Source organism: Nesoenas mayeri (assembly GCF_963082525.1).
Source record: "Nesoenas mayeri genome assembly, chromosome: 30".
Taxonomy (NCBI): Eukaryota; Metazoa; Chordata; class Aves; order Columbiformes; family Columbidae; genus Nesoenas; species Nesoenas mayeri.
The window spans coordinates 2055413-2083339 of NC_137564.1; the positions used below are offsets into that span (position 1 = coordinate 2055413).

At 47.6% G+C, this 27927-nt stretch overlaps 5 protein-coding genes across 5 annotated transcripts; all 5 read left to right on the plus strand.

The window, feature by feature from the left end:
* Positions 1 to 14108: 14108 nt before the first annotated feature.
* On the plus strand, positions 14109 to 14405 carry LOC308050788 (feather beta keratin; the record flags this gene model as incomplete). Its single annotated transcript, XM_080360950.1, has 1 exon — positions 14109 to 14405. One exon carries the CDS (start codon positions 14109 to 14111, stop codon positions 14403 to 14405), a length of 297 nt encoding a protein of 98 aa, XP_080217076.1.
* A 3406-nt stretch (positions 14406 to 17811) lies between these two features.
* On the plus strand, positions 17812 to 18108 carry LOC308050792 (feather beta keratin; the record flags this gene model as incomplete). Its single annotated transcript, XM_080360954.1, has 1 exon — positions 17812 to 18108. The coding sequence occupies one exon, from the start codon at positions 17812 to 17814 to the stop codon at positions 18106 to 18108; it is 297 nt and encodes a 98-aa protein (XP_080217080.1).
* Positions 18109 to 21198: 3090 nt separating this feature from the next.
* On the plus strand, positions 21199 to 21495 carry LOC308050789 (feather keratin B-4; the record flags this gene model as incomplete). The annotated part of the gene is made up of 1 exon (XM_080360951.1): positions 21199 to 21495. The coding sequence occupies one exon, from the start codon at positions 21199 to 21201 to the stop codon at positions 21493 to 21495; it is 297 nt and encodes a 98-aa protein (XP_080217077.1).
* Positions 21496 to 24466: 2971 nt separating this feature from the next.
* LOC308050791 (feather keratin B-4) lies at positions 24467 to 24763 on the plus strand (the record flags this gene model as incomplete). The annotated part of the gene is made up of 1 exon (XM_080360953.1): positions 24467 to 24763. One exon carries the CDS (start codon positions 24467 to 24469, stop codon positions 24761 to 24763), a length of 297 nt encoding a protein of 98 aa, XP_080217079.1.
* A 2771-nt stretch (positions 24764 to 27534) lies between these two features.
* Positions 27535 to 27831, plus strand: LOC308050793 (feather keratin B-4; the record flags this gene model as incomplete). Its single annotated transcript, XM_080360955.1, has 1 exon — positions 27535 to 27831. One exon carries the CDS (start codon positions 27535 to 27537, stop codon positions 27829 to 27831), a length of 297 nt encoding a protein of 98 aa, XP_080217081.1.
* Positions 27832 to 27927: the final 96 nt, after the last annotated feature.

The following is a 27927-nucleotide window of genomic DNA, read 5'->3' on the forward strand; positions in this document are numbered from 1 at the left end:
TCATTTTAAATTGTTTTAGAAAATTATACCCTTGTGTATGTCAGGGACAACATTATTAATGGCTCTTGCCTAGCTAAGATACAGTTTATGTGGTCAAACCAGTTATGCTTAACTTCAGAGCACAGAAGTTTTGTTTGTAGAGCTGAGTCAGGAGCACTTGCTAATGAAGAAATTACCAAAGGAAAATGCTTGGGGATGGATGCTCTGCTGATGAAGATCTGCAAGGTTCATTCTTTTCACTTCAAAGGAGGTCTGCTTGCTTACGTCATCTGAACACATAATATATCTGCAAGAATTCTGCCAACTAGGCAAGTAAGAACTGAAATATAGGACCAGATCAGTAGCAAGAGTTGTGTTGGTGTATAGAACTACTTTTTCATGCTTTCAGAAACTCTGGCTTTCTGATTTTATTCAAATTGCAAGTGAAAGTTGAATAATTCAAAATTTGAGGCAGTGATTTATGGTCTAATTAGGACAATGCCAGAAATGACCTTGATATATCTCCTTTAAGGCGGTACTATTGCCCAACACTAGGCGTCACCTACAGCTATTATCATAATACAACCATTTGCATAAGCGACATATTAATAAATGTTTGTGAAACATTTTCAGTCCTCAGAACATTCCCATGGTGTTTAATTACGGAGGGTGTTTCCAGAAACACCTCACAAATGCTAAGTTATGGCAGAAGCAGCAGAATTTAACAAAACTCTACAGCTGCTGAAAAAAACCCCACAACAATCCATGGACTGAGTATATCACAGAATCCCAGGATGTGAGGGGTTAGAGGGCCCTGGAAAGCTCATCCAGTGCAATCCCCCCGGAGCAGGAACACCCAGCTGAGGTTACACAGGAAGGTGTCCAGGCGGGTTGGAATGTCTGCAGAGAAGGAGACTCCGCAACCCAAAAAAGGCTTCTCTGTACCTCGAAAATTTTGCTTAATTGGGACCCGCCGAGCTGCGTCCCATCAGCTGATCGCAGGAGCTGAGAGGGTGAAAGGTGCCCTTCTCGAGGTGTGTTTGCCAGCTCAGGGGAACAGATGCTTTTCTGAAGGTCTTTTGACAACTTTTGGTGGGTAAAAGGGGAAATTTTCTTGCATGATGACCCCATGCTGTGTGCAGTTGCTGGCCAGACCCTTGCTTTCCAGGCTTGTCAGGACCCCGCAAGTGCAGAGGGCTGGGGTTTCCTGGCTTTTCCATGTCTTTACCAACATATTTCTAGGACTTGGCAGACCAGCAAAAAAACCACTGAATAGAGTAGAAGAACCTAGAAGGGCACTTTTTAATCCCCTTCTAGCTGGGATTAAACTAGATTTTGAATAATGAAAAATGACAAAGAACTGTCAACTAATTATCAGTTGGCATGATAAAGGAAATACAGGTTGAATGAGCACAGAAGGAAAGGGAATGAAGGGAGCAGGACAGAGTGCTGGCCGGAACTGTACTGAAACATACTGTAAAAGAAAATCAAAATGCTGGCTTGTTCAGAGCAGGAAAGCAAATTAAACGGTTTAAATGATGTAAAATCTGTCTGTGTTGCATGTTCTCCCTGATGACACTGTGGGTTTTTTTGTTGTTAATCCTGTTCCTTGGTGTGTAGGTAGAAACCAGAGTCATGCAGAGGGGTTTGCAAGACACTGAGTTAACCCTGTAATATTTGGCCTCCACAGCTCCCTCTGGTTGTCCCAGATGACATTACACCACCTGCCTCACTTTCCCTTTAAGTCTTGAATTTTTCTTTATTTTCCTCACCCACTTCCCCAGTACCCACCTCAGCTCTTCATTGTACAACACTGGGCAGCAGCACATAGGTAGAAGTTTCTAGACAACTGCTGTAAGTGACCACAGCTAAGATTCAACCGGGGGACAAATGGAGCTGCTGGAGACTGCCTGTGAGATGGTCTCCTCGGAGAAGTGGGTGTGTAGTTGAAGACTCTCCTCCTTAGACTGGCCACCTAAGAAACATTCCCTGGGGGCTGAGACACCTCAGCAGCCTCACGAGCGATCGTCTGGGTACCCTTGGGAGTCCTCACGTTGACACAGAGTGGGAAGATGTGAATTTTGAATGATTGCTCCAGTTTTGGGACCTGATCTCCTTGAGTTTTAGTTGGTTGTGTAGTAATTGAACTTCTAACTGGTATCTGAACCTGTGCTGTATAATGTTAGTGGAGTGCTGAAAAATACAGTGCACATAGAAGGTGTCGTGCAGCCTTTACAAAGTTATTTGAAAGTATTTGCACTCAGCCTTCAACAGGATGTGTTTAACAAGTGAATCTTTCTCCCCCAGGGGAATCCCACACATTCATCTCAAATTTTAATGACAATTTATAACATGGAAACCTGAAGTTATTTAATCGGGGACAAACCACAGGAATGTAAACAAATTATGCATGAGAATGAATGAAGTATTTTTAGCAATCTGTGGGTGTAGCAGCTAAATCTGATTTGAGTCACCCCGTGTCCTCCCTGGCAGACCTCACACTTGAGATGGTTACAGGGTGAGAAATGCTGCCCAGCACACAGACCTCTGCTCCCACAGACCTGCCCTGGGGTCTGACTTAATAGAAATGGAAATACTCAGAGCTCAAGGACTGGAACTAATGATGACTGTATTAATTATTAGGAATGAAGTTTTACTGCACACTTTAAAGTTATGTTAGCATCTCATACTTCAACATAAGGAGCCTGGTAAGATGTGGTTTGATTCATCCCATTTGTTTGTTCCAATGTTTTGTGCAGGAAAAGCAACCTGAAGTTTGAGATGAGGGTTTTGAACTAGCGTCTTTTAAAATAACGGTAGGTGTTGTTGCTCAAAAGGTGGAGGAGACTGAGGGGTGACTCATTCCTGGGGATCAAGATGGAAAGGGGGAGTGTCAGGAGGATGGAGCCAGGCTCGTCTTGGTGACAACCAATGATAGGACACGGGGTAATGGGTTCAAACTGGAACACAAGAGGTTCCACTTAAATTTGAGGAGAAACTTGTTCCCGGTGAGGGTGTCAGAGCCTGGCCCAGGCTGCCCAGGGGGTTGTGGAGTCTCCTTCTCTGCAGACATTCCAACCCGCCTGGACACCTTCCTGTGTAACCTCATCTGGGTGTTCCTGCTCCAGGGGGGGATTGCACTGGATGAGCTTTCCAGGGCCCTTCCAATCCCTGACATTCTGGGATTCTGTGGGCATCCTTCTCCATCACAGACACTAGGACAAGCGCCACAGCTAAATCTGTGGGACAGGTGTGGTGGTGGTAGATAGCTATGGTTGGCAGCTACTAGCAATTGACTTGCTTATCTGCTATTAATGAAACTACTTCTGGAAACATGCTCATGGGCCTAGACTGTTATAGGGTACTGATATTCAAAATACATGAATATTATGTATTCATGCATAATGCAAACTAAGCATAATGCACACCAGATTGCTGAAGGGGAGAGAAATGTCTGGCTTCCATTGTACTGGGATTAGTCACATGCACTTTAAAAAATATTCAGGTATTTGTGGGGTCATTTACTTAAAATGAAAAAGTACAAAATAATGAACTCACCTGAAAAATTACATTTGCAGTCCTTGTACATGTGTTTCAAAAGTGTAGGTGTTACTCAACATCCGGATGTCCAAATCTGAAGGCAGAGGCTTAGTTTTGCAATGCTCTGCACATGTACAAATATAATTAGTATTTATGAAGCATTCTGAAAACTTCAGCAATATTTGTTGTTACTGAAAGCATCATACAGGAGCTATCTGAAGCTGGGTTTGATTTTTGTTGCCCTGTGCTGGACCTTCTCCAGCAGTTCCCTGTCCTGCTGGAGCTGAGGGGCCACAACTGGACACAAGATTCCAGGTGTGGTCTCCCCAGGGCAGAGCAGAGGGGCAGGAGAACCTCTCTGACCTACTGACCACCCCCTTCTAACCCACCTCAGGTCCCATTGGCTTCCTGGCCACAAGGGCCCAGTGCTGGCTCATGGTCACCCTGCTGTCTCCAGGACCCCCAGGTCCCTTTCCCCTACACTGCTCTCTAATAGGTCATTCCCCAAACTATACTGGAACCTGTGGTTGTTCCTGCCCAGATTCAAGACTCTACACTTGCCCTTGTTGTATTTCATTAAATTTTTCCCCACCCAGCTCTCCAGCCTGTCCAGGTCTCTGATGGCAGCACAGCTTCCAGTGTCACCACTTCTCCCAGCTCGGTGTCACCAACAAACTCTCTGACAGTCACTCTGTTCCCTCATCCAAATCATTGATGAATATATTGAACAATACCGGCCCCAGCACTGCCCCCTGAGGGACTGCACTGGATACGGGCCCCAGGGGTGTGGGAGGCCTCCCAGCCTTCGTGAACTCCAGAGTGATGCCCCACTGATGCAAGCCCAGCTACATGCCCATCCCCCTTCGGGTCTAGTTTAAAGCTCTTTGTTCCTTCCCCTCCAATATTTTGAAAGCACAGAATAATGAGGGAGGGGGGAAAAGTGATTGGTCCTTCTGAGCCACAAAACATACTTAATTAAAAGCCTAATTGCTCCTCTGCTGGGTCCATACTGCCCCTTGGGGAGAACATGAGCACATTAATGCTCAGCCTAATAACTCCTTAGTCCCAGCTATTACTGTGTGTTGGCCAATATATATATACACACATATATATTTGCTTTGCACTGCATGTATCCACATTGCAGATTCTTGTTGTGCAACTTGTCCCAATGAAATGACCCAAAGAGAGGGTTATACAGCCCTGCTGCTGCCTGTACATGTTTGGTCAGTGTTTTTTGTCCTTTTTTTGGGGAATAGCCAATAGGCTAGGAAATTAATTGTGCTACTTAAATTAATCCAAAAATTTTAATCCACTGTGCAGGCACCTGCACTCCTGGCAGCCCAGGAAGGAGTGTGGAGGAGGCTCCATGCTGTTCCATGCTGCTGTAGCCGAACAGGTGTCCATTGAATGTTCCAGAGGTGGACTGGCTCTGCACCATGCAGGGCACAGCACCCTCCGGAGACAGCAGCCTCCTTCTTCCGAGCAGAAATGCAGTTTGGATGAATTATTGAAAAATGCAAAAGTTTATAATTATTGGGTGGAGATTTATTTAATGCTGGCATGGGTGTTGATTGTCAGGAAGGTGACAATGCCACCTACGGTGGGACTCACAAGGGTTCAAAAATGAAGTGTAGAGAGAAAAGGAAAACCAAAAAGTGCATGCTGCATGACAATGTTTAATGGGAGTGAGAAGCTGAATATACTTGTACAACATTAGATGGATAGGATATAATCAAGAGTTCCAGGATTTCATGAGGGGCTACAATGAATCTCCAGTTACATGATTCTGCATAGGTTGCTTGTTTTAGATCAGAGATATTTTACAAAGAAATCTACTATTACAGTTGCTTTAAGTCATTTTTGGTTTTGCCCTGGTTTGCATCAAATGAGATACAGGCAGAAAAATAAGCTAGGAAGAGGTAGCATTGCAGGGGTCTAAGCAGAAATAGAGCACAGGAAAGACTTATAAATGCCTAATATTAAGAAATGCCAAGTAGAGTTGATTTTTTTCTTTTAATGGTAAATTCTGGTTCAGCAAAATAAACAAGTGAATATAAATTTTGATAACATTTCAGTTTTGAAACCAAGATTTTCCATCAGATATTTTTGAAATACTTTTTGCTTTCTGTTTCAAGAGTAAATGATAATAAAAAGTCAATAGTGGCGTAAAAATTTAAATTTATTGAAAGATACATTTTTTATCAAACTGAAAGATATTTTTGAAAATCTTGTTTCTTGGAAAATTCATTCTTTTAAAATTTAATCCTAATTTTGAGTAAGATCAATAGTGAAATTTGTAGTTTGGAAATTCTAGTCCTCATGCTGGTCTAGTGCCAGGAAGCCATGTTTTTATTGACTCCACTGGGATCTGTGGGAGCTCAGCACTTCTATAGTCCGTCATCCATAAACTTAGTCATGATCTGTCTTACTGTTCAGTTCTGCTTTTCACTTAATGCACAGACATCCATGTTGGATTTAGGTTGGCCTGCCAGTTTTACAGCAAAATGGTTGGGATAAGTGAGCAGAAAAAGGATTACAGTTTCCTGCATCAGAAAATGGTAATCCCGAGTTATACGCTGTCCCAGAACCACACGCACCCCTAAACCCAAAAGATGCCTTGGAACTGAGGAAGTTCCTGATATCAAACAACGCAGTAGATCCCACTATGGTTTGCTGAGGAAAAGTGGTGAGAGTTGGGCCGGGATATATCACAGAGTACGGTGGCACGTCAGGGTCCACTATGTCCACTATTGTATCGGGGTATTTTATCACACAGGTCTCACTGGAGGTGATGGCAAATGGCTCTGGACATGCCACCCCCGGTGGCAGGCGGCACTCATTGTAGGGAGACATGTGACAGATCCAGACCTGGAACACAGGAGGGGGAGATGGGGGAAGGCAGTTAGTAGTCCAGCAAGAAGTTTACGTATTAAACATCAAGATTTTGGGAAGACAGGATTGCATGCTGGGCATCATGATTGCTGGCAAGAAGGGCAATTACAAGGTGCAAATAATTCAGGCGATAGTTAAATGTTTGTCCAGTTTCCTTTTTCTATCCAGTAACTCTTCTCTTTCCTAAGTGACCCTTTTGAACTTAATTATTTCAATATCTGATATTTCCCAGATGCCCCCTGTTTTAAGCCTAGAATGCTCTCGTCCTATTGTTTCACTTTGCTTCTTCCCAGGATTTTGAGTGTGTTGCACTGCTTTGTCTCCTACTGCAAATTCAAACCCCACTGAAAGCTGTAACCCCAACTCAACTCATTTTAAATTTCAATTTTAATCCACACAGCACTGACAAAACCAAAACATGGGGGTGAAGCAATTTACCTCATCTCACCTGGTTAGAAGTGGAACAATATGATCTGGAATGAAGATCCACCCATATTTTATTAGTCTCATAATTATATCACCTGGATTAGGGTATCTTATCTCTGAAATCACACAGCTCTTTAAAACTATACCTGATATCAAGGGCAGATTTTCCTTGGCATTGTATAATTATAGATTAACAGGCCATCCTTGCCCTGAATTGTGCCCACACTAATTAGGCAAGGCAAACAGATTGAGGGGCAAGATTGGTTTTCTTTTTCAGGTTATCAGCATGAAACTGATGTGGCAGAGATTGAGGGCTAGCGCAAAGAATGGGCCTAAACTGGTACCCCAGACAAGTCCCCACGTCTGCCCCAGGAGTCAGTGGGAGAGACAAAATTCAGGGGAGATTTCTCGTGTCCCCAGCTCAGTGTCTCATTTCAGCCACTTGCCATTGCTGCCTGCTCCAGTTCTCAGGGCTGCATCTTCAGCTGTTTCCAATTGACCCTGTGCCTTTGACTGGAAGGTAAGAAAAAGACAGCAACAAAATCTTTTCTTCAGCTAAAAAGGGGGATCTGAAATGGCTAGTTCTGCCTTCGGGGAAAGAATTGCTGCCACAGATAAGTCTAAGGGTAGGAATCCTTTTGTAACACAATGCAGAAAAGTAATTTGTCAAAGGTCATCCTAGTCCTCATGAAAAGAGGTGAAGAAGGAACACCTGTATGTTCCTCCTGATTTGAAATTCAGCACTATATTTTAAACAAAACCAGCAGTAAAGTGTTTTTTTAAGTAAGAAAAATGTGAGTTCCAGGCTCTGTAGGATTTTGAAAATATTTAGGACAAGTTCTTCAACTGTTAAAAGACACTGTAGCTTCCCTGAAGACAGCTGAGGGTGAGAACATAATCAAACATTACTTTTTCAATGATAGTCTGTTTAATGAAACCTAAGTCTTTATAATACGAAAAGAGTACTTGCTAGTATGAAATTATTGAGAGTCTTCAGAGTTCTGAGGTAGTTTTATATGCCAGCCCTGGTTTAAATGAACTGCTCTCCTGAACACTAATGTAGTTTGTAAATCCCAGCTTTAACATGTGAATTGTAAAACTCAAATTGCCTTAAAACTAAAGGACAATACAAAATATATTTCTGGAACAATAACCCTTTGACAGTTCCTAAGTTCAATCTATCATTTGACAATATTTAGGTAGCAATAAGTAATTGATTGAAAATTGACTTACCCGAATCACCAAGGAGAAGAGTTTAAGAAAAGTGATTAGAAGAGTTCTACATAGCAAATGCTTTTATACACTTAGTCAAATTGCCTGGAGGATGTGACACCCTTTTTGCATGGAGTCTTAATTAGTTGCAAAACAAACTTTGCTGCATGCATAACTTCTGCAAGTAATGAAACTGTTTTGCTCCCTGCTTGTGTTTGTTGGCTATTGGATCTTCACATAGTGTGCTAAATGTATCCTACACCCTGCAGGCAGGATTCACTTTGCCATTTCATGGGTCAAAAATAACTTGATATAATTCTTTAACCACATTTCAGTTATATCAAGAGTTGATCAAGCATTCTTTTATTTGCACTTTTTTTCCCTCAAATTCAGTCTGTGAGAAGGATTCAAGGGAGCATCAGTAGCACCATTTGTTGTCAGGGAACAGGATTTTATTTTCATTTCCCGAATTTGACATGTTGTCCAGTGCGGAGGAGAAGAATTTTCCTTTGAAATTCTTTGTGAGGCATTAAACTTCCCGGTATACAACTGTTATCCCTCTCACTGAGTATTTCCAGATGAGGACAACAACTCAATACATTTGTAGCCATTTACCCAATGAGACTGATCAGATCTGCATAGGACTGATTCCTCAGGAGAAAGCTCCATGTTATCTAACACTGACTTCAGAGTTTACAAATAGTTCTTGCATAGGATTTAAGTGGAGCATGTGGATTTGTTTCAGGATCCCTTTGCGGGGTTCGACCATGTTGCAATTAAAGGCAGGTAGATGCCACCCACATTTATTTTTTTCGCCACTGACTCAAACTCAAGTCACAGAGCTGGGCGTTTGTTGTTGGTTTGTGTTTCATTTTGGTGTTCCTTTTTCTTTTTTTTTTTCCCCCAGATTTTTGACTGGTTTGAAAGGGACAATATTATAGGAAAGACAAGGCTGCAATGGACTGTACTCTGAAACTGGCATTTCCATCCAGACTGTGTTTTTCTGTGACATTATTGAGGTGAAGAATGAGGTGGAAATAAGTACACAAAAAACCCTCTATCCTGATAAGAACTTAGTTTAACACAAATGTCTCTGTCTGCTGTGCTGGAGGCTGCCCTGAGGATCCCGCACCGCTGAGGCCCAGAGGAAGGCAGGACAATGAGGAGTTTGCCTGGGTTGATGAGGACTGGGTTAGGGAGCAGCTATGCAATCTGGACATCCATAAATCCATGGGTCCAGATGGGATGCACCTGCAGGTGCTGAGGAGCTGGCTGAGGTCATTGCTGGACTGCCCTCCATCATCTTTGCCAAGTCTTGGGAAACGGGAGAGGTGCCCGAGGACGAGAGGAAAGCAAATGTCACTCCAGTCTTCAAAAAGGGCAAGAAGGAGGACCCGGGGAACTATAGACTGGTCAGCCTCACCTCTGTCCCTGGGAAACTGATGGGACGACTTCTCCTTGGTGCCGTCTCAAGGCATATCAGGGATAAGAGGGTCATTAGGGGTGGTCAATGTGGCTTGACCAACCTCATTGACATTTATGAGGACATAACAAGATGGATGGATGATGGCAGTGCGGTGGACGTGATCTACCCTGACCTGAGTAAGGCATTGACACAGTCTCCACAGCATCCTCACAGCTGAACTGGGGGAGTGCGGTCTGGACGATCGGGTAGTGAGGTGGACTGGGAACTGGCTGAAGGGAAGAGGCCAGAGAGCCGCGGTCCATGGGGCAGAGTCCAGCTGAGGCCCGTATCCAGTGCAGTGCCTCAGGGGCAGTGCTGGGGCCAGTATTATTCAATATATTCATCAATGATTTGGATGAGGAAATAGAGTGACTGTCAGCAAGTTTGCTGGTGACATGAAGCTGGGAGCAGTGGTGACACTGGAAGCTGTGCTGCCATCAGAGACCTGGACAGGCTGGAGAGCTGGGTGGGGAAAAATTTAATGAAATACAACAAGGGCAAGTGTAGAGTCTTGAATCTGGGCAGGAACAACCACAGGTTCCAGTGTAAGTTGGGGAATGACCTATTAGAGAGCAGCATAGGGGAAAGGGACCTGGGGGTCCTGGGGACAGCAGGGTGACCATGAGCCAGCACTGGGCCCTTGTGGCCAGGAAGCCAATGGGACCTGGGGTGGGTTAGAAGGGGGTGGTCAGTAGGTCAGAGAGGTTCTCCTGCCCCTCTGCTCTGCCCTGGGGAGACCACACCTGGAATCTTGTGTCCAGCTGTGGCCCCTCAGTTCCAGCAGGACAGGGAACTGTTGGAGAGTCCAGCGCAGCCACCAAGATGCTGCAGGGAGTGGAGCATCTCCCGTGTGAGGAAAGGCTGAGGGAGCTGGGGCTCTGGAGCTGGACAAGAGGAGACTGAGGGGTGACCTCATTAATGTTTACAGATATATAAAGGGTGAGTGTCAGGAGGATGGAGCCAGGCTCATCTTGGTAACAACCAATGATAGGACACGGGGTAATGGGTTCAAACTGGAACACAAGAGGTTCCACTTAAATTTGAGAAGAAACTTCTTCCCAGTGAGGGTGGCAGAGCCTGGCCCAGGCTGCCCAGGGAGCTTGTGGAGTCTCCTTCTCTGCAGACATTCCAACCCGCCTGGGCACCTTCCTGTGTAACCTCACGTGGGTGTTCCTGCTCCAGGGGGGGATTGCACTGGATGAGCTTTCCAGGGCCCTTCCAATTCCTGACATTCTGGGATTCTGTGAAAGCTGTTGCCTGTAGTAGGTCCCTTAATTACTAGAATTGCCCCAGCAGCCCGGTTTTATAGACAAGGCAGCAAGACACCCTGTGATGGTCCAGGCATGGAGCCCTGCAGCACGAGAGCCCTGCAGGGTTTGTGCAAAGGAGCCTGAGAACGGTGTTGGCTGTGGGATGGCAGCTCCTTCCCTGTGTTTGGGTGAGCTGAGTGGCCCTGGACATCACCTGAATCAGGGCAATGTCCCGTGGAGGCTTTTCCACAAGCACTTGGGGCAAATCACATATGGTCTTTAATAAACTTCCCACGAAGATAGCTGGGAATGCCTGGCAAGAAAACCCGTAGCTGCTAACTATCCTCATCTTCAGTAGCTGAAGCATTTTGTGCCATTAATCCAGGTTTAGTGTAACCCCTGCTCCTCTTATGGGCCTTCTCTTCTGTAAATACTGTCCCAGAGACTGCTCAGTGCTTCATGTTCAATGCATCCTCTTTTTACAGCCCCTCGTGCCACAGGACAATGTGGGGTTCCTTGAGAATTTTACTCTCTTTGCAGTTTTGGGCACTATGTAAAATGCTACCTTGCACTTCCCCTGCCACTTGGTTTTTCATTGCCTTTGGCGAATTTTAATTCTAGTTATTATCTAGGTTTAATAGTGAAGCATAGAAGCTAAATGAATTGTCAGAGGTCACTTGGTGAGCAAATGGAACAGCCTGGAGTAAAACAGGCTTTCCTCATAGGCATTTATCATATTATTTATAATTTGAATTCCAGCAACTCTTTGAAGTCTTAACAGAGATTGAATTGCATCAGACAAACAAAAGGCAAGTCTCAACACTGAACAACAAGCATTCAAACTGATTAGACCTGAGAAACAAAAGAGAAGGGATTACTGTCACTTTAACAAATGTGATATTAATGCCTACGGATTAAGGGAGGGGCTGTCAGTACAGAAAAGTGCAGTGAGCATGTTTTATATGTCCTGAAATGATTTTTCCAGTTTTACATAGGAAATCTATGCCAGTCAGGAAGTAAATACAGACCTCAGTTTTACTAAATGATTTTAAGTGTGTGCACTATATTCACGTTCTCTGAGCATAAACTGAGGATTTGGTGTAACAGCTCAGTCTATAGGATGACCGAAGTGTGTTCAACTGCAACTAGACCAGTGATTTGGACATGAGAACATCCTTCTCTCTAGGAGAGCCACGTTTACAGGAAAGAGACCTGAAATTAATTGAATCTGAAGAGATAAGTGTCCAAAAGGACTCAAACATATAGCTTAATTTTGAAACTTAAGCTGTCACTTAAGCAACCTGCAGTTACCAATGCCTGCAAATTGCTAACTAAGGAGTAATGATCTTTGTTAAAGAATAATACCCATTTAAGGAAAATCCCACATCAAAAATAATCCCTTAGGTAACAGTTTGTTACCAATGAACAATTGTCTCAACAAGAATTTATCTGCTTTTCTGAAGAGAATAGGGAAAAATAAAGAAAACAAATGAAGGAAAAAAATAAGATAAAGAGGTGCCCTATGTTGTGGGAACTTTCTTAAATTGATGGAAAGATTAAAGAGGCCTTTTGTGCATGATGATCTAATTAGAGACCCAGATATTTTTTTTCCAAGAGTAAGTTCTGCATCCTGTTTGCATGTGTCGTACTAACCTAATTTGCACATTTTCTGACCTTTACATTCTCACATTCATTAGAGATGTACAAGAGCCTAATCCTTCGCTCAAATTTTCCTCCTGACTCCTCTGAAAAGGCCTCTGGGTCTTGGTTAAGGGTCTTAGTAAAGGATCTTTATTCCTTTATCAATGTGAGTTCATCTCTTTCCGAGGCCCTCCCCTAAATGCAAACAAAATTAAACAAGATGCAGAGGTCATGCATGCTTATGCAATTGCTTCTCTCTGTTTTCACACGCGTAGGAGAGAGCCAAGTGAGCACGTGCATGTTTGTGTACTGAGAAATCGGTGCTGTCTGAGGATGTTCAGGTTTTCTGCAGCAAGTTTCTTGAGTTACCTGTTCTGAGAAGTCTGGAGGCAGTGCAAAGCTACTTTTCAAACAGAAGTCAAACAAAAATGTAGTATGATGCAAGCACATTAAAACATAACTGGAGAATGCGCATTGCTAACCTTGACACAAATTTCAGGGTGACTTTGCAACTCTGTTTTAAATCACTGCAATCATGCTGCATACTTAAAATATAATAATAAGGGTTTTGCATGTGTAAATCATTAATGAGAGTTTGCAAAGTGCTTTGAAATCCTTTAATCCAAAACTTCCACAGGCTGTTCCCAATGACTGTCATTGCTTTGGGATCTTTACAGAGACATTCACTTTATAGTTGGTGATGTATGGCTGGCCTGCCGTACAGACAAGCCTGTCTCGTCTGAAAGAGAGCTGCTATCAGCAACCCCCTGTGCCCTGCTGTGCACAGAGTCCCTTGGGAAATGCACTCTACAAGGTGTCCAAGGTGACTGGGAAGTTTATACCAGAATTTGATGGAGTTAGGTATTAGGTTACGCAATGGGTATGGTGACTCCAGTCACAGAACATTCTTTTTAGTCTGTCCTTGTGTTTTTGGGTTGCATGAGAACATGCCCTATTCATGATGAGATTCCTTAAAGTGAGGCCCTGGAGGGCAAAAGGATGGCATCATCTGTCAGGGTGGGACACTCCTCTTCATCTGCCAATGCTGACGTGTCATTTCCCCTGGAAACAGTTTGGTCTCTAATACTGTCACTTGAAAGAAGCCTGTGTGACTGCATGGGGACATCATGAACAGGGAAATGAAAAAAGCAATATTGCAGGGAACATAAGCAGTGTCTTCATTTACCTAATTATGATGTTTTGCATGCAAGATGAGCTTGCTGGTGAACACATGACAGGCACAAAGGATGCCTCTTGGCCTGGGGTGGTCTGGACCAGTATAAAAGCTGGTCCAGCTGCAGGCTCCCTCATCCACTTCTCTTACCTTCTCCTCCTTGGTGAACAAGGTGAGCTGCAACCATCTTTGCCTGTCTCTTGTCTTTCTCTTTTTCCCCCCTATGTCCTCTGGCCTCAACTGAGTCTTTGTCTCCGTGTTTCTTTTACTGTGATCCTTGCTCCTCGATCCTGCTCCCAGCATCCCTGTTCTCTTTGCCACATTGTGGGGAGGTGGGAAAAAAATCTTCACCTCTTTGTAGGGAACCTGTGGGGACCGGGTCAGGAAATCCTCTCTCCCTCCCTGTGCAGCCTGTCCCTGCTCCCCAGCCCGTGCCTTTTCTCTTCCCGAGAACGCTGTCCGGCTGCACCTCACACGCTGCCTGTGCTTTCCCTGCCCTCTCTCCCAGGTGAACCTCCATCCCGCAGCCATGTCCTGCTACGACCTGTGCCGTCCCTGTGGCCCAACCCCTCTGGCCAACAGCTGCAACGAGCCCTGTGTCAGGCAGTGCCAGGACTCCCGCGTGATCATTGAACCGTCTCCTGTGGTGGTGACCCTGCCCGGACCCATCCTCAGCTCCTTCCCCCAGAACACCGCTGTGGGATCCTCCACCTCCGCTGCTGTTGGCAGCATCCTGAGTGAGCAGGGAGTGCCCATCAACTCCGGGGGCTTCAGCCTCTCTGGCCTTGGTGGCCGTTCCTACAGCAGAAGGTACCTGCCCTGCTAAAGCCGGGCTGGACGTCCAGAGCTGCATTGACCAGGAAGCCCAAAGCCAGGTGCCGGACTGAGGATGCAGCTACTGGCCAGGCTTTCCAGATGGGCTGAGCACCATCTTACCTTCCTGTAAAGGAGGGCGGGAATCATGGTGCCAGCCTATGCTGTCTGGGAACTTGGCCAACTGATGTCATCTTCTTCTGCTGCTTTTTCCTCTGCATCATGAGTCCCCTTTTGTCTGCTGCTGTTCTGTGCCACGGGGTCATCCCAAATCAAGCTGAGAGGGCTCCTGCTCATCATCCTCTCCAGACGTTTATGGGAGGAAGACGTGTGTCCTATTGCTGTGAAGGGGTGCCTGACCATCAGCTGCCCTTGTAGCAGCCTGCACTGGGTTCCTTCCCCCATGCCCTGCTTTGTTTCATTCTTTAGATTCATTAAAATTTATGCTGCATTGTAGTGAGAGTCTCCTTGTGTTCCTTCCCTATTGGTTTGCCCAGCAAAGTTGCTCAATGGGAAATGACAGAATGACAGCATGACTGAGGTTGGTGGGGACTTCTGGACACCATCTGCTCCTGCTGCCTGCTCAAGGAGGTCAACCCAAAGCTAGTTGCTGTAGTTGGGGATGGCTTTTGGATATCTCCAAGAATGGAGACTCCATAATCTTCCTGGGCAATGTGTTCCAGTGCTTGATGACCATCAAGTGAAAAAGTTTTCCTGACCTTCAGATAGAGCTTTCTGTGTTTCTGTTGTTTTTCCCATTGCCTCTGGTGCTTCCCATGGCAGCACAGAGAAGAGCCGTACTGCGCCCTTCTTGCACCATCCCTTCAGGTGTTGAAATACATGAATGAGGCCCTACTCCTCTGAACCTGCTCTTCCCTGCTCTCAGTCTTCCCTCATATGTACAACGTCCAGTCCCTTAATTACCTGTGTTGCCCTTCATTTGACTTTGTCTAGTACGTCCATGTTTCTCTTACCCTGGGGCTCCCAGAATGAGACCCAGCACTCCCAGAGTGCCCTCCTGCATGCTGAGTGAAGGGGAAGGATCAGTGCTCTCAGCTCACCAGAAACATTTCATCTAATGCAACCCAGGGTACAGAGTGCTGCATTAGTGAATGTGATCCCATACGTGGTAAGAGGGTACCTGAGAGGATGTGGTTCTTTTTGAGTGATTGAGAATGGGTGTCCCACTGAAATGTCACCTGGAGATTATCTGTCTTTTACATGTGATAAAGCCATCGAAAGTCACCCACATGCCTTTGTCCTGAACACCAGACTTGTTGTATCTCTCAGCAGATGCCTGTGACGCTTTCCATGGCTCTAAGGCTTGTGTGATGTATGAGAGATGATGCCCCGGGAGTTTTATCCCTTCACTTCTGCCCCCACACCATCTCTTTGTACACCCCAGGCCCCATTCTGAAGTACTCAGCAACACTGGCAGAGCTCACAGACACTCTCTGGGGAGTTGCAAAGACCTGTGGCCCATGACATTGGAGTGAGGGCATTTAACAAGCCCTTCTCTGTCCCTTACACAAGAGTCGAAGGAAAGAAACAAACCTTCCAGTATGGAGCCGTTGTGTCTTCCTGCCTTTCTGCCCTGAACTGCAGGACTGGTGACACCAGGAAGGCAAGTAACCTTGCTTGTGTTAGAAGTTTGCATGTAGTTGGTGATGTTCGACTGGAAAAGCTGTCTGTCATTGCCTGCCATATTCTCTAATCATCCACAGAGTATGTTTGGCCCCGTAAAACCCACTTCTGCTTCAGGTAGAGTGAAGGGAACCTCCTGTGCTCTCCCGTACGCTGTGGAAATGCCTATGATGTCTTTCCTCAAATCCATAGCCCTGTCTTGTCTGAAGGAGAGCTGCTATCAGCAACCCCCTGTGCCCTGCTGTGCACAGAGTCCCTTGGGAAATGCACTCCGCATCAACACTTGTGACCATACTGTGCTGACAGCAGAAGCAAGGTGGGGACAAAAAATTGTACCAGGGAGGGTAGGCAGCATCCATACCATGGGATCAGAGAGAGCAGGCTGCAGAAGACCTCGGAGCCTTTGAACAGACTCTCAGTATAGGCGCTGAGTGCAGGACTAGCATGGCAGCTGGTAAAATGCATGTTAGGGTGTGTGGGGATGCTTGGGAAGAAGAAAGAGAGATCTGGATGTGTACTTGCCTCCACCATGTTCCTGCTGATGTTCTCAGAACACGTGTTCTTGTGAAGAGGTCTGGTGTCTCATGGAAAGCTTTCCAAGCTTTTTGCAGAGACGGTTATTGAGTTAGGGTGTGGGATCAAAGAAGTGTTTGGTAGCCTTGAGGATGAAGAAGGAGCAGTTGGGTATCCCCATCACTGACCTTTGGTGCTGTGGTGTGGCAGAGGAGGAGTGTTGAGGAGGAATGTCTCTGCTTCTCAAGCATCCTTCTCTTGTTGATTGGAGGTTGCTGGAGGCTTTCCAGATAAAGTGTGCTAGGGCAATGAACATATGAATTTCTCTTGATGTTGAATTGCAGAGTCTAAAATCTTCAAGGTGTCCAAGGTGACTGGGAAGTTTATACCAGAATTTGATGGAGTTAGGTATTAGGTTACACAATGGGTATGGTGACTCCTGTCACAGAACATTCTTTTTAAGTCTGTCCTTGTGTTTTTGGGTTGCATGAAAACATGCCCTATTCATGATGAGATTCCTTAAAGTGAGGCCCTGGAGGGCAAAAGGATGGCATCATCTGTCAGGGTGGGGCACTGCTCATCAGTGGCTGTATCATCTGCCAATGCTGACGTGTCATTTCCCCTGGAAACATCGTAACCTACTAATACTGTCACTTGAAAGGAGACTGGGTGGCTGCATGGGGACATCATGAACAAGGAAATGAAAAAAGCAGTGTTGCAGGGAACATAAGCAGTGTCTTCATTTACCTAATTATGATGTTTTGCATGCAAGATGAGCTTGCTGGTGAACACATGACAGGCACAAAGGATGCCTCTTGGCCTGGGGTGGTCTGGACCAGTATAAAAGCTGGTCCAGCTGCAGGCTCCCTCATCCACTTCTCTTACCTTCTCCTCCTTGGTGAACAAGGTGAGCTACAACCATCTTTGCCTGTCTCTTGTCTTTCTCTTTTTCCCCCTATGTCCTCTGGCCTCAACTGAGTCTTTGTCTCCGTGTTTCTTTTACTGTGATCCTTGCTCCTCGATCCTGCTCCCAGCATCCCTGTTCTCTTTGCCACATTGTGGGGAGGTGGGAAAAAATCTTCACCTCTTTGTAGGGAACCTGTGGGGACCGGGTCAGGAAATCCTCTCTCCCTCCCTGTGCAGCCTGTCCCTGCTCCCCAGCCCGTGCCTTTTCTCTTCCCGAGAACGCTGTCCGGCTGCACCTCACACGCTGCCTGTGCTTTCCCTGCCCTCTCTCCCAGGTGAACCTCCATCCCGCAGCCATGTCCTGCTACGACCTGTGCCGTCCCTGTGGCCCAACCCCTCTGGCCAACAGCTGCAACGAGCCCTGTGTCAGGCAGTGCCAGGACTCCCGCGTGATCATTGAACCGTCTCCTGTGGTGGTGACCCTGCCCGGACCCATCCTCAGCTCCTTCCCCCAGAACACCGCTGTGGGATCCTCCACCTCCGCTGCTGTTGGCAGCATCCTGAGTGAGCAGGGAGTGCCCATCAACTCCGGGGGCTTCAGCCTCTCTGGCCTTGGTGGCCGTTCCTACAGCAGAAGGTACCTGCCCTGCTAAAGCCGGGCTGGACGTCCAGTGAGTACATCAACCAGGAAGCCCAAATCCAGGTGCCGGACTGAGGACGGAGCTGCTGGCCATGGTTTCCAGATGGGCTGAGCACTGTCTTGCCTTCCTGTAAAGGAGGGAGGGAATCACGGTGCCAGCCTGTGCTGTCTGGAAACTCGGCCAACTGATGTTGTCTTCTTCTCCTGCTTTCTTCTCTGCACCATGAGTCCCTGTTTTCTCCTGCTGTCCTGCACCACCGGCACATCCTGTATCAAGTTGAGAAGGTTCCTGCTCATCATCCTCTCCTCATGTGTGTAGGAGGAAGACGTGTGTCCCATTGCTGTGAAGGGGTTCCTGACTGTCAGCTGCCCTTGTAGCAGCCTGCACCAGGCCCCTTCCCCCATGCCCTGCTTTGTTTCATTCTCCAGACTCATTAAAAGTTATGACGCATTGTAATTTTAGTCTCCTTCTCTTCCTTCTCTCTTTGGCTGTGCAGCCAAGCTGACCAGAGGGAAATGTGATGCAATGGAGGGGAAAAGGGCAAATGAATAAGGGGCCATGGTGGACCCTCCTCATGCTTGTAGAAGCTTAGTGCCCTCAAGGTCCGTGGTCTTTGGAAGAGACATGCGGCAGTTTTGGATGTGTGGTATAGTCTGAGTATGAGACGCGTGGCCTGAGCTTCCCCAAGGGACATGTAAGCAACAAGTCATGTTGGATACTGACTTCCAGTTGATGAGGCAAGCCATTGATGGGCTGGAAGACATTTCTGTGCTAACACCCACCTGGCCAAGGCTCTGATTGCATGTTACCATTCAGAATATGTCCTTCACTTCTCCCCTCCAAGCACTTTTTCCAAACCCTGGGTCTTGTGGGAGTCCCAGATGAGTTGAAGGGCCATGTGGCAGCCAGCTCCACTGTCTAAAAGGAAATATTGTTCTGAATTTCAATGCTGTTCTCATTCCCTCCCTTCTGTGACCTGTTCCTCCAGTCGGAATGCTTTGCTCCTGGCCTTTCTGTCCTTCTTCTGACAGAGCCAAAGGCTACACTTGTGCACTGTCCTTGGTTTAGAAATATGTTTTCACCAGATACTATTTCTAGTCTTGCCTGTATTAAAGGTATCTTTCAAAATTCTCCCATGCCTTTATCTGCTGGGAGACTCTGTAGATATGTACTCTCATCTATGATTGTAAGCCATGCTGAGCCTTCAGCAAAACAACATCGAGATTGAACCAGGGAAGGAAAACAACACCCTCGATACGTGCTCTGAGGGAGCAGGGTGTTTGAGGATGCTTGAGCATTTACATAGACCCTTACTATGGGGGGTGAGTCGGGAGAATAGACAGATGGTAGGAAATGACTTCTTCGCATTTCAAGTTTTGCTTACAGGAGGGTTTTAAGTGGAAGTGCCATGGATATGAAACTGGTGTGTAGCATTGTTTGAGGGAAATGAAAACTTTTTTGTTTGAAGGAAATCCTTCCATTACATTCCAGTCTGCCATGTACAGACACACTGGGGATTTCTTCTGCAGGCATATTTGCTTAAACATCTCCTGATGACCAAAAAGCTCCCTTTGTCTTCCTGAATGAGGAATTTGTCCTGGAGATCTGTGATTAGAGATTTGCCTGTCTCTGTTGGAGTCACAGCCTAATTGGGGAAGGAGTTTTGTCCACCCCTCGCAATGAGGACACAGATGGGTTGTTGAGAGGAGGGAATGTGATGCCCCAAGCAGAGCTGTCATTCCTGTTGGAGACACTCAGCTCCTCTTCTGCTCCAGGAAATGCATGGACAGCATTGAATCCTTTCCTTGCTCTCCAGGCTGCCTTTGCTGGCACCACCAGTCCTCGCTTGTGGGGCGTTTTATATGTTGCATGGAGATCTTGCAGACTGTTTGGAAGTGTGTGTGCTGTCCCGTCAGTCCATAAGGGCCTAAGCAGAGGCTGAGTTATGGAAGTGGGAAATGGAAGAAGGAAGAGTTTTGAAGGAAGAAGTCATTTTTGTTAGGGAGTGGTTACTGAAAGTTAACAGCTGTGGTTAACTAATACTTACTTGTGGGAAAGCATTAAAATTCTTTCTGAAACATTCTTTTTCTGGTGGCTGGGGACATCCAGACGATGCTAAAAGAAGTGAGAAGGAAAACCAGACAGGCTAATTTATTCTAAGGGCAATGTGAGATATCAAAGAGAGTTCAAAAGCTCAACAGCATAGACACCTTGATGAAAAACTGATGATTAAGAAAATTTGAGAAGCCTTGGAGGCACAGAGAGCACTGGATTTGGCCAGTCCCTGAAAAAAAAAAGAAACTCTGCCCTTTAATCCTAGGTTTATAATGAAAAAACCAGCATTCATTAGAACAAAGGCCAAAGGCATGCCTCAGGAGACTAAGGTGATGACACCACCAGAAAATACGGCACCACTCCACCCAGTTGGCTGAAAGATCTGCCTGAATTTTGTTGTAAATTCCACCAGAAACATTTAGGCCTCTAATACTGTCACTTGAAAAGAGCTTGTGTGGCTGAGTGGTCACATCAAGAACAGGGAAATGAAAAGGCAGCATTGCAGGGAATGGAAACAAGCATCCCATTTATATCACTGGGAGGCTTAGTATGAAATAAGAGCTTGTTGGGTAAACACGTCATATGTGTGAAGGGTGCCCCTGGGCCTGGGGCACTCTAGGCCTGTATAAAAGCCAGGCCAACTGCAGGCTGCCTCATCCACTTCTACCTTCTCCTCCTTGGCGAACAAGGTGAACAGCAACTACCTTTGCTTCACTATCCTCTTTAACTTGTTGTCCTCTTTTTCTCTCAAACTTAACTGAGCCTTTTTCTGATGTAGCGTTTGGTGATAGCCGTGCTCCTCAATCCTTCTCCCAGCATCTTTGTCCGCCTTATTCTCCACAGGGAATAGAAGACAGACCGTTTGGGCTCTCTTGTCAGGAAGACTTTGTGCACCATGGCTCCTAGGGCTCTCTTCCTCCCTGTGAAGCATGTCCATTCTCCTCAACCTGTCCCTTTTCTCTTCCCGAGAACGCTGTCCGGCTGCACCTCACGCGCTGCCTGTGCTTTCCCTGCCCTCTCTCCCAGGTGAACCTCCATCCCGCAGCCATGTCCTGCTACGACCTGTGCCAGCCCTGTGGCCCAACCCCTCTGGCCAACAGCTGCAACGAGCCCTGTGTCAGGCAGTGCCAGGACTCCCGCGTGGTGATCCAGCCCTCTCCTGTGGTGGTGACCCTGCCCGGACCCATCCTCAGCTCCTTCCCCCAGAACACCGCTGTGGGATCCTCCACCTCCGCTGCTGTTGGCAGCATCCTGAGTGAGCAGGGAGTGCCCATCAACTCCGGGGGCTTCAGCCTCTCTGGCCTTGGTGGCCGCTCCTACAGCAGAAGGTACCTGCCCTGCTAAAGCCGGGCTGGACGTCCAGAGCTGCATCGACCAGGAAGCCCAAAGCCAAGTGCTGGACTGAAGATGGAGCTGCGGCCATGGTTTCCAGATGGGCTGAGCACCATCTTGACCTCCTGCAGGGGAGGGAGGGAATCAAGGTGCCAGCCTGTGCTGTCTGGAAACACGACCAACTGATGTCTTCTTCTCCTGCTTTCTTCTCTGCACCATGAGTCTCTTTTATCTCCTGTTATTCTGTGTTGTGGACTCATCCTGAAGCAAGGTGCAAGGGGTCATGCTCATCTTTCTCTCCCCATGTGTATGGGAGGAGGACATGTTTCCTATTACTGTGAAGGGTTGCCTGACTGTCAGCTGCCCTTGTAGCAGCCTGCACCAGGTCCCGTCCACCATGCACTGCTTTGTTTCATGCTTTAGACTCATTAAAGTTTTTGCTGCATTGTAACTTGAGTCTCCTCATGTTCCTTCCCTCTTGGGATGCCCAGCTAAGCTGTCTAGGGGGAAAAGTGATGCTCTTTAGGGTGTCATTGATTAGTATCTTTCTTGGAGGATCCAGAGGGTGGGAGTCCCACTGAAATAATCATGTGGTGGAGACTGTACATGACTACATGTGATAATTCCATTCAAAGTCATCCACATCCCTTTGTCTTGAACAGTACTGTGTTGTGTCTCTCAGCAAACCAAACTGATGCTTTCCATGGCACCAAGATGAGTGTGATGTGTGACAGATGCCTGAAGTGTTGAACCTCTTCATTCCTGACCCCAGATGATCTCTTTGTGCCCCTCAGTTGCCTTTTCTGAACTATTCAGCCATGTTGGCTGTTTCTTCCACATCACGGCCTGAATTCAGGAAGAAAACACTCAGTAGCCCTGATGAGCCTCACCTGGGGGCTCACACTCCTCCCTCTCCCCTCTGACCCAGGGCTCTATTTAAGCTCATGTCCTGAGCCCTTTCTTAAATTTGGTGGTAGGAGAGTAAGCCTCCTGTTGTTCTGCAGATTTGCTTATGCCTGATCATGAGTCCCATTGATCTGGACTGTAAGTTGCCTACTGATTTCTGAGACTTTTCTGGGGTGTGTGTGGGAGTTATGGCTCTGGTCAGCAATGAGTGGGCTCTGTTGAGCCAGGTTACCCTCACTGGATCTGCTCCTGGTGTGTGCACTGAGTGCGTTGCTTGTTGTCAGTCCTGCTCCATCACCACGAAGCTGGTGGTTGAACTGGCCTCTGGGCAGCACCCATCTGCGCATTTTCTTTGCTCAAGCACTGTGCAATAGGGCCATTGTTAATGAGGCTGCTGCCCTCCTGGCCTTGTAATCTTGCTCATCTCCTGGCTCCCATCCTGCAGGGACCAGCTGGCTCTAACTGAGCCCTGGAAACATTTCTGTTTGTATGGACTTTTACTGTCATCCTCAGGTTAAAGCAGTGCTCCTTCTAAGCTCTCCTCATCATCTTAACTGAGGAATTTGTGCTGGGCATCCGTGATGAGGGAGTAGCCTGTATGCGGTGGAGTCCCAGCCTAATTGTGGAAGTTTTGTCCATCCTTTGCAATGAGCACCCAGATGTGGTGTCAGAGGAGGGCAGGCGGTGCCCCAGGCAGGGCTATGATTCCTCTTGGGGACACTGAGTTTCCCTTCATCTCCAAAAAACGCAGTGTACAGCACTGAATCCTTCCCCTGGCATGCATCTCTGGGGAGACTCTGAGATCTGCAGCTCTCCAGGCTGTCTTGGCTGCTGCTGCGGGACATCACTTGCTTGTGGGGAGGTTTATACGTTACATGCAAATCTTGCTGACTGTTTGGAAGTGTGTGTGCTGTCCTGTCAGTATGTTGAGGCAAAGCAGAATTGGAGGCATGGGCCATGGGCAAGAGGAGGAAAGGAAATGTATTTAGTGCCCAGCATGCGCCTTTGTTTGTGGGGCACATCCCAGTATAACTGGAGGGCTGAGGCAACACTTGGTTGTGGCAGAGCAATGTCCTTCTTTCTGAAACACATCTGTGCTGGCCAGAGACCTCTAGATGCTGCTGTTAGAGCTGAGAAGGAAAACAGACATGCTTATTTGTCTGGAGACGGATGCTTGATATCCCGGAAGGGCCATAATTCAAACGCAGAGCTGATGGGCTTGGAAAACTGCTGCCTGAGCCAGCCAGAGCTGCTTAATATGGAAAGCTGAGGATGTGGCTGGTTGTAAAATAAGAACCTGGGTGGAATTCTGGCCTCTAGTAGTAGGTTTGGAAGGAAATAAAGTCCCCTATGTTAAAAGGAAACCTCAAGTCAAGCCCCAGGATGGTGAGAGTCTGACCTCACCTGGTGAGGGTGGTCATCTTGATCTCAATGCCTTGATGATCTTGCTTCACTTCTGTGTCATTTCCCCAGAAACATTTTAGCCTCTAATGCTGTTGCCTGAAAGGAGCCTGTGTGGCTGAGTGGTCATGTCAGGAACAGAGAAATGAAAAGGCAGTGTTGCAGGGAACATAAACAGCGTCCCCATTTCTTTAATTGTGATGTTTTGCATGCAAGATGAGCTCGTTGGTAAACACATGACATGCACAAAGGGTGGCTCTGGGCCTGGAGCAGTCTGGATCTGTATAAAAGCCTGTCCAGCTTTAGGCTCCTCATCCACTTCTCTTGCCTTCTCCTCTTTGGTGAACAGGTGAGGTACAACCTCCTTTGCCTCTCTCTTCCTTTCTCTTGCTCTCCTGTTTGGCTTCTGAACTTGATAGAGCATCATTTGACACTGGCTAGTTTCTGTGACTCTCAGCTCCGTGCCACTACTATGGGAGGTGGGAGAAGACCTTGGGTTTCTTTGCAGGGAATCCTTGGGAACTGGGGCACTTTATTCACACTTTCTTTGTAAGCTGCCTGTCCCTGCTCCCCAGCCCGTGCCTTTTCTCTTCCCGAGAACGCTGTCTGGCTGCACCTCACGCGCTGCCTGTGCTTTCCCTGCCCTCTCTCCCAGGTGAACCTCCATCCCGCAGCCATGTCCTGCTACGACCTGTGCCAGCCCTGTGGCCCAACCCCTCTGGCCAACAGCTGCAACGAGCCCTGTGTCAGGCAGTGCCAGGACTCCCGCGTGGTGATCCAGCCCTCTCCTGTGGTGGTGACCCTGCCCGGACCCATCCTCAGCTCCTTCCCCCAGAACACCGCTGTGGGATCCTCCACCTCCGCTGCTGTTGGCAGCATCCTGAGTGAGCAGGGAGTGCCCATCAACTCCGGGGGCTTCAGCCTCTCTGGCCTTGGTGGCCGTTCCTACAGCAGAAGGTACCTGCCCTGCTAAAGCCGGGCTGGACGTCCAGTGAGTACATCAACCAGGAAGCCCAAATCCAGGTGCCGGACTGAGGACGGAGCTGCTGGCCATGGTTTCCAGATGGGCTGAGCACCATCTTGACCTCCTGCAAAGGAGGGAGGGAATCATGGTGCCAGCCTGTGCTGTCTGGAAACACAGCCAACTGATGTCGTCTTCTTCAGCTGTTTTCTTCTGTGCCTCATGGGTCCCTCTTGTCTCTTGCTGTTCTGTGCCCTGGATTCATCCTGAATCAAGCTGAGAGGCTCCTCGTCATTCTCTCCCCATGCGTGTGGGAGGAAAACTTGTGTCTTAATGCTGTGAAGGGTTGCCTGACTGTCAGCTGCCCTTGTAGCAGCCTGCACAAGGTCCCTTTCACCATGCACTGCACTGTTTCATTCTTTAGACTCATTAAAATTTATGCTGCATTGTAATTTGAGTCTCCTTGCGTTCCTTCCCTCTTGGGATGCCCAACTAAGCTGTCCTGGGTGAAAGATGATGCTATGCATCGTAATGACATAGCTAAATGTGTGATGTTGAATAAGTACCTTGATGGATTCTGCTGGTAGTCCCACCTAAATGATCACCAGGTAGGGACTGCCTTTTTCATGTGACAAAGGCATCCAAAAGCACCCACATCACTTTGGCCTGAATACCAGAATTCTTGTGTCTCTTGTGAAAACTCAGTGATGCTCTCCATGGCTCCAAGATGATTGTGGTGTGCAAGAAATTGCCAAAGAGGTGTATTCCTTCAGTTTTCTCCCCAGACCATCTCTTTGTATGCCTAGGCCTCCTTCAGTAGTTCTCAGTGATATTAGCCAAGGTGCAGAATCACATTTGGCAGTTTGCATGACCGGTGATACACATGAAACTGAAGTAAGGGCACTTAGGAATAACTCTATCTGTCCCTTTTCAACCAGTGGAAGGAAACAAACATTCCATGATGCAGCTACTCTGTCTTTCTACCTTTCTGCCCTGACCTGCAAGACCAGTGACATCAGGGAGGGAAGTAACTTTGCTCATGTGTGGTTGGCATGTAGCTGTTGTGATAAATTGCACTGGGACATGGTGGTTGGTCCTGCTGGACACAACAAGCTGCCTATAACTTCCTTCTCTATACTTCAGTGTTCTACAGGTGATATTTTGCCCCATGTCCTCCTGTCCTACTTCAGGTAGAGTGTTGGGCACCTGCAGTGCTCTATCCTACACTGTAGAAATCCCTGCACTGCATTTCCAGACAGCTGAAGCCCTGTCTTCCTTGAAAGACAGCCGCTGTCGCCAGCCCCGCTGTGCCCTGCAGTGCAGGAAGGCCCTTGGGAAAGGCACTCTGCATGTACAGTCCTGAGCTGTGCTGAGTTGACAGCAGAAGGCAGGGAGGGTGAAAAGACCATACGAGGCAGAGATGGCAGCATCTGCAGCATGAGATCAGAAAGAGCGGGGCGAGGCAGAGCATGGGAGCCTTTGGGCAGACCTTCACCACGTGTACTGACTGCCAGACACTCAGGGTGTGCCAGAAGACTACCTGTGGATTTTCTGGGGCAGGGATGTGGTTGAAAGGAGCGTCAGAAGAAAAGAGAGGTTTTGCACTGATACCATGAGTGTAAGCTTCCTTGCTTGAAGGAGGAATTCCTCCCCTCTCATTGTTGTGATAGATGGAGGTGGTGTCCTGAGTCCCAGGTGCACAGGGGACTTCCTCTTCTCACAAATCAGTGGCCTGAATTCAGGAACAACAGACTCAGTAGCCCTGATGAGCCTCACCTGGGGGCTCTCATTACTCCCCTTTGACTCAGGGCTCTATTTAAGGTCTGTCCTGAGCCCTTAGATCTTTCTTCAGGTTGGTGGCAGGAGTGTAAGCCTCCTGTTGCTTTATAGATTTGCTTATCCCATTGATTTCTGAGACTTTTCTTGGTCTCCGTGGGAGTTATGGCTCTGGTCAGCAATGAGTGGGCTCTGTTGGGCCAGGTTACTCTCACTGGCTCTGCCCCTGATGTGTGCACTGAGTGCGCTGCTGTTGTCAGTCCTGCTCCATCACCACAAAGCTGGTGGCTGAGCTGGCCTCTGGGCTGCGCCTGCCTGCTGTGTCTGCGTTTCCTTCCTCAGGTACTGTGCATGGTGATTATTCGTCTTTTACTTCTGTGTCATTTCACCTAGAAACATTATTGTTTCTGATACTGTTGCCTGAAAGTAGCTTGTCTGGCTGAATGGACAGGTCATGAATGGGGAAATGAAAAGGCAGCATTGCATGGAACATAAGCAGCGTCCCCATTTGTTTAATTGTGATGCTTTGCATGCAAGATGAGCTTGTTGGTAAACACATGACATGCACAAAGGGTGGCTCTGGGCCTGGGGCAGTCTGGATCTGTATAAAAGCCAGCCCAACTTTAGGCTCCTCATCCACTTCTCTTGCCTTCTCCTCCTTGGTGAACAGGTGAGTTGCAGTCTCCTTTGCCTCTCTCTTCTCCTTCTCTTGTTCTCTACTTTGTCTTATGACTGAGGTATAGCTTCTTCTGACATGCTGGCTCCTTTAGAATTTTTGTGGCTCTCAGCTCCGTGCCACTACTATGGGAGGTGGGAGAAGACCTTGGGTTTCTTTGCAGGGAATCCTTGGGAACTGGGGCACTTTATTCACACTTTCTTTGTAAGCTGCCTGTCCCTGCTCCCCAGCCCGTGCCTTTTCTCTTCCCGAGAACGCTGTCTGGCTGCACCTCACATGCTGCCTGTGCTTTCCCTGCCCTCTCTCCCAGGTGAACCTCCATCCCGCAGCCATGTCCTGCTACGACCTGTGCCAGCCCTGTGGCCCAACCCCTCTGGCCAACAGCTGCAACGAGCCCTGTGTCAGGCAGTGCCAGGACTCCCGCGTGGTGATCCAGCCCTCTCCTGTGGTGGTGACCCTGCCTGGACCCATCCTCAGCTCCTTCCCCCAGAACACCGCTGTGGGATCCTCCACCTCCGCTGCTGTTGGCAGCATCCTGAGTGAGCAGGGAGTGCCCATCAACTCCGGGGGCTTCAGCCTCTCTGGCCTTGGTGGCCGTTCCTACAGCAGAAGGTACCTGCCCTGCTAAAGCCGGGCTGGACGTCCAGTGAGTACATCAACCAGGAAGCCCAAATCCAGGTGCCGGACTGAGGACGGAGCTGCTGGCCATGGTTTCCAGATGGGC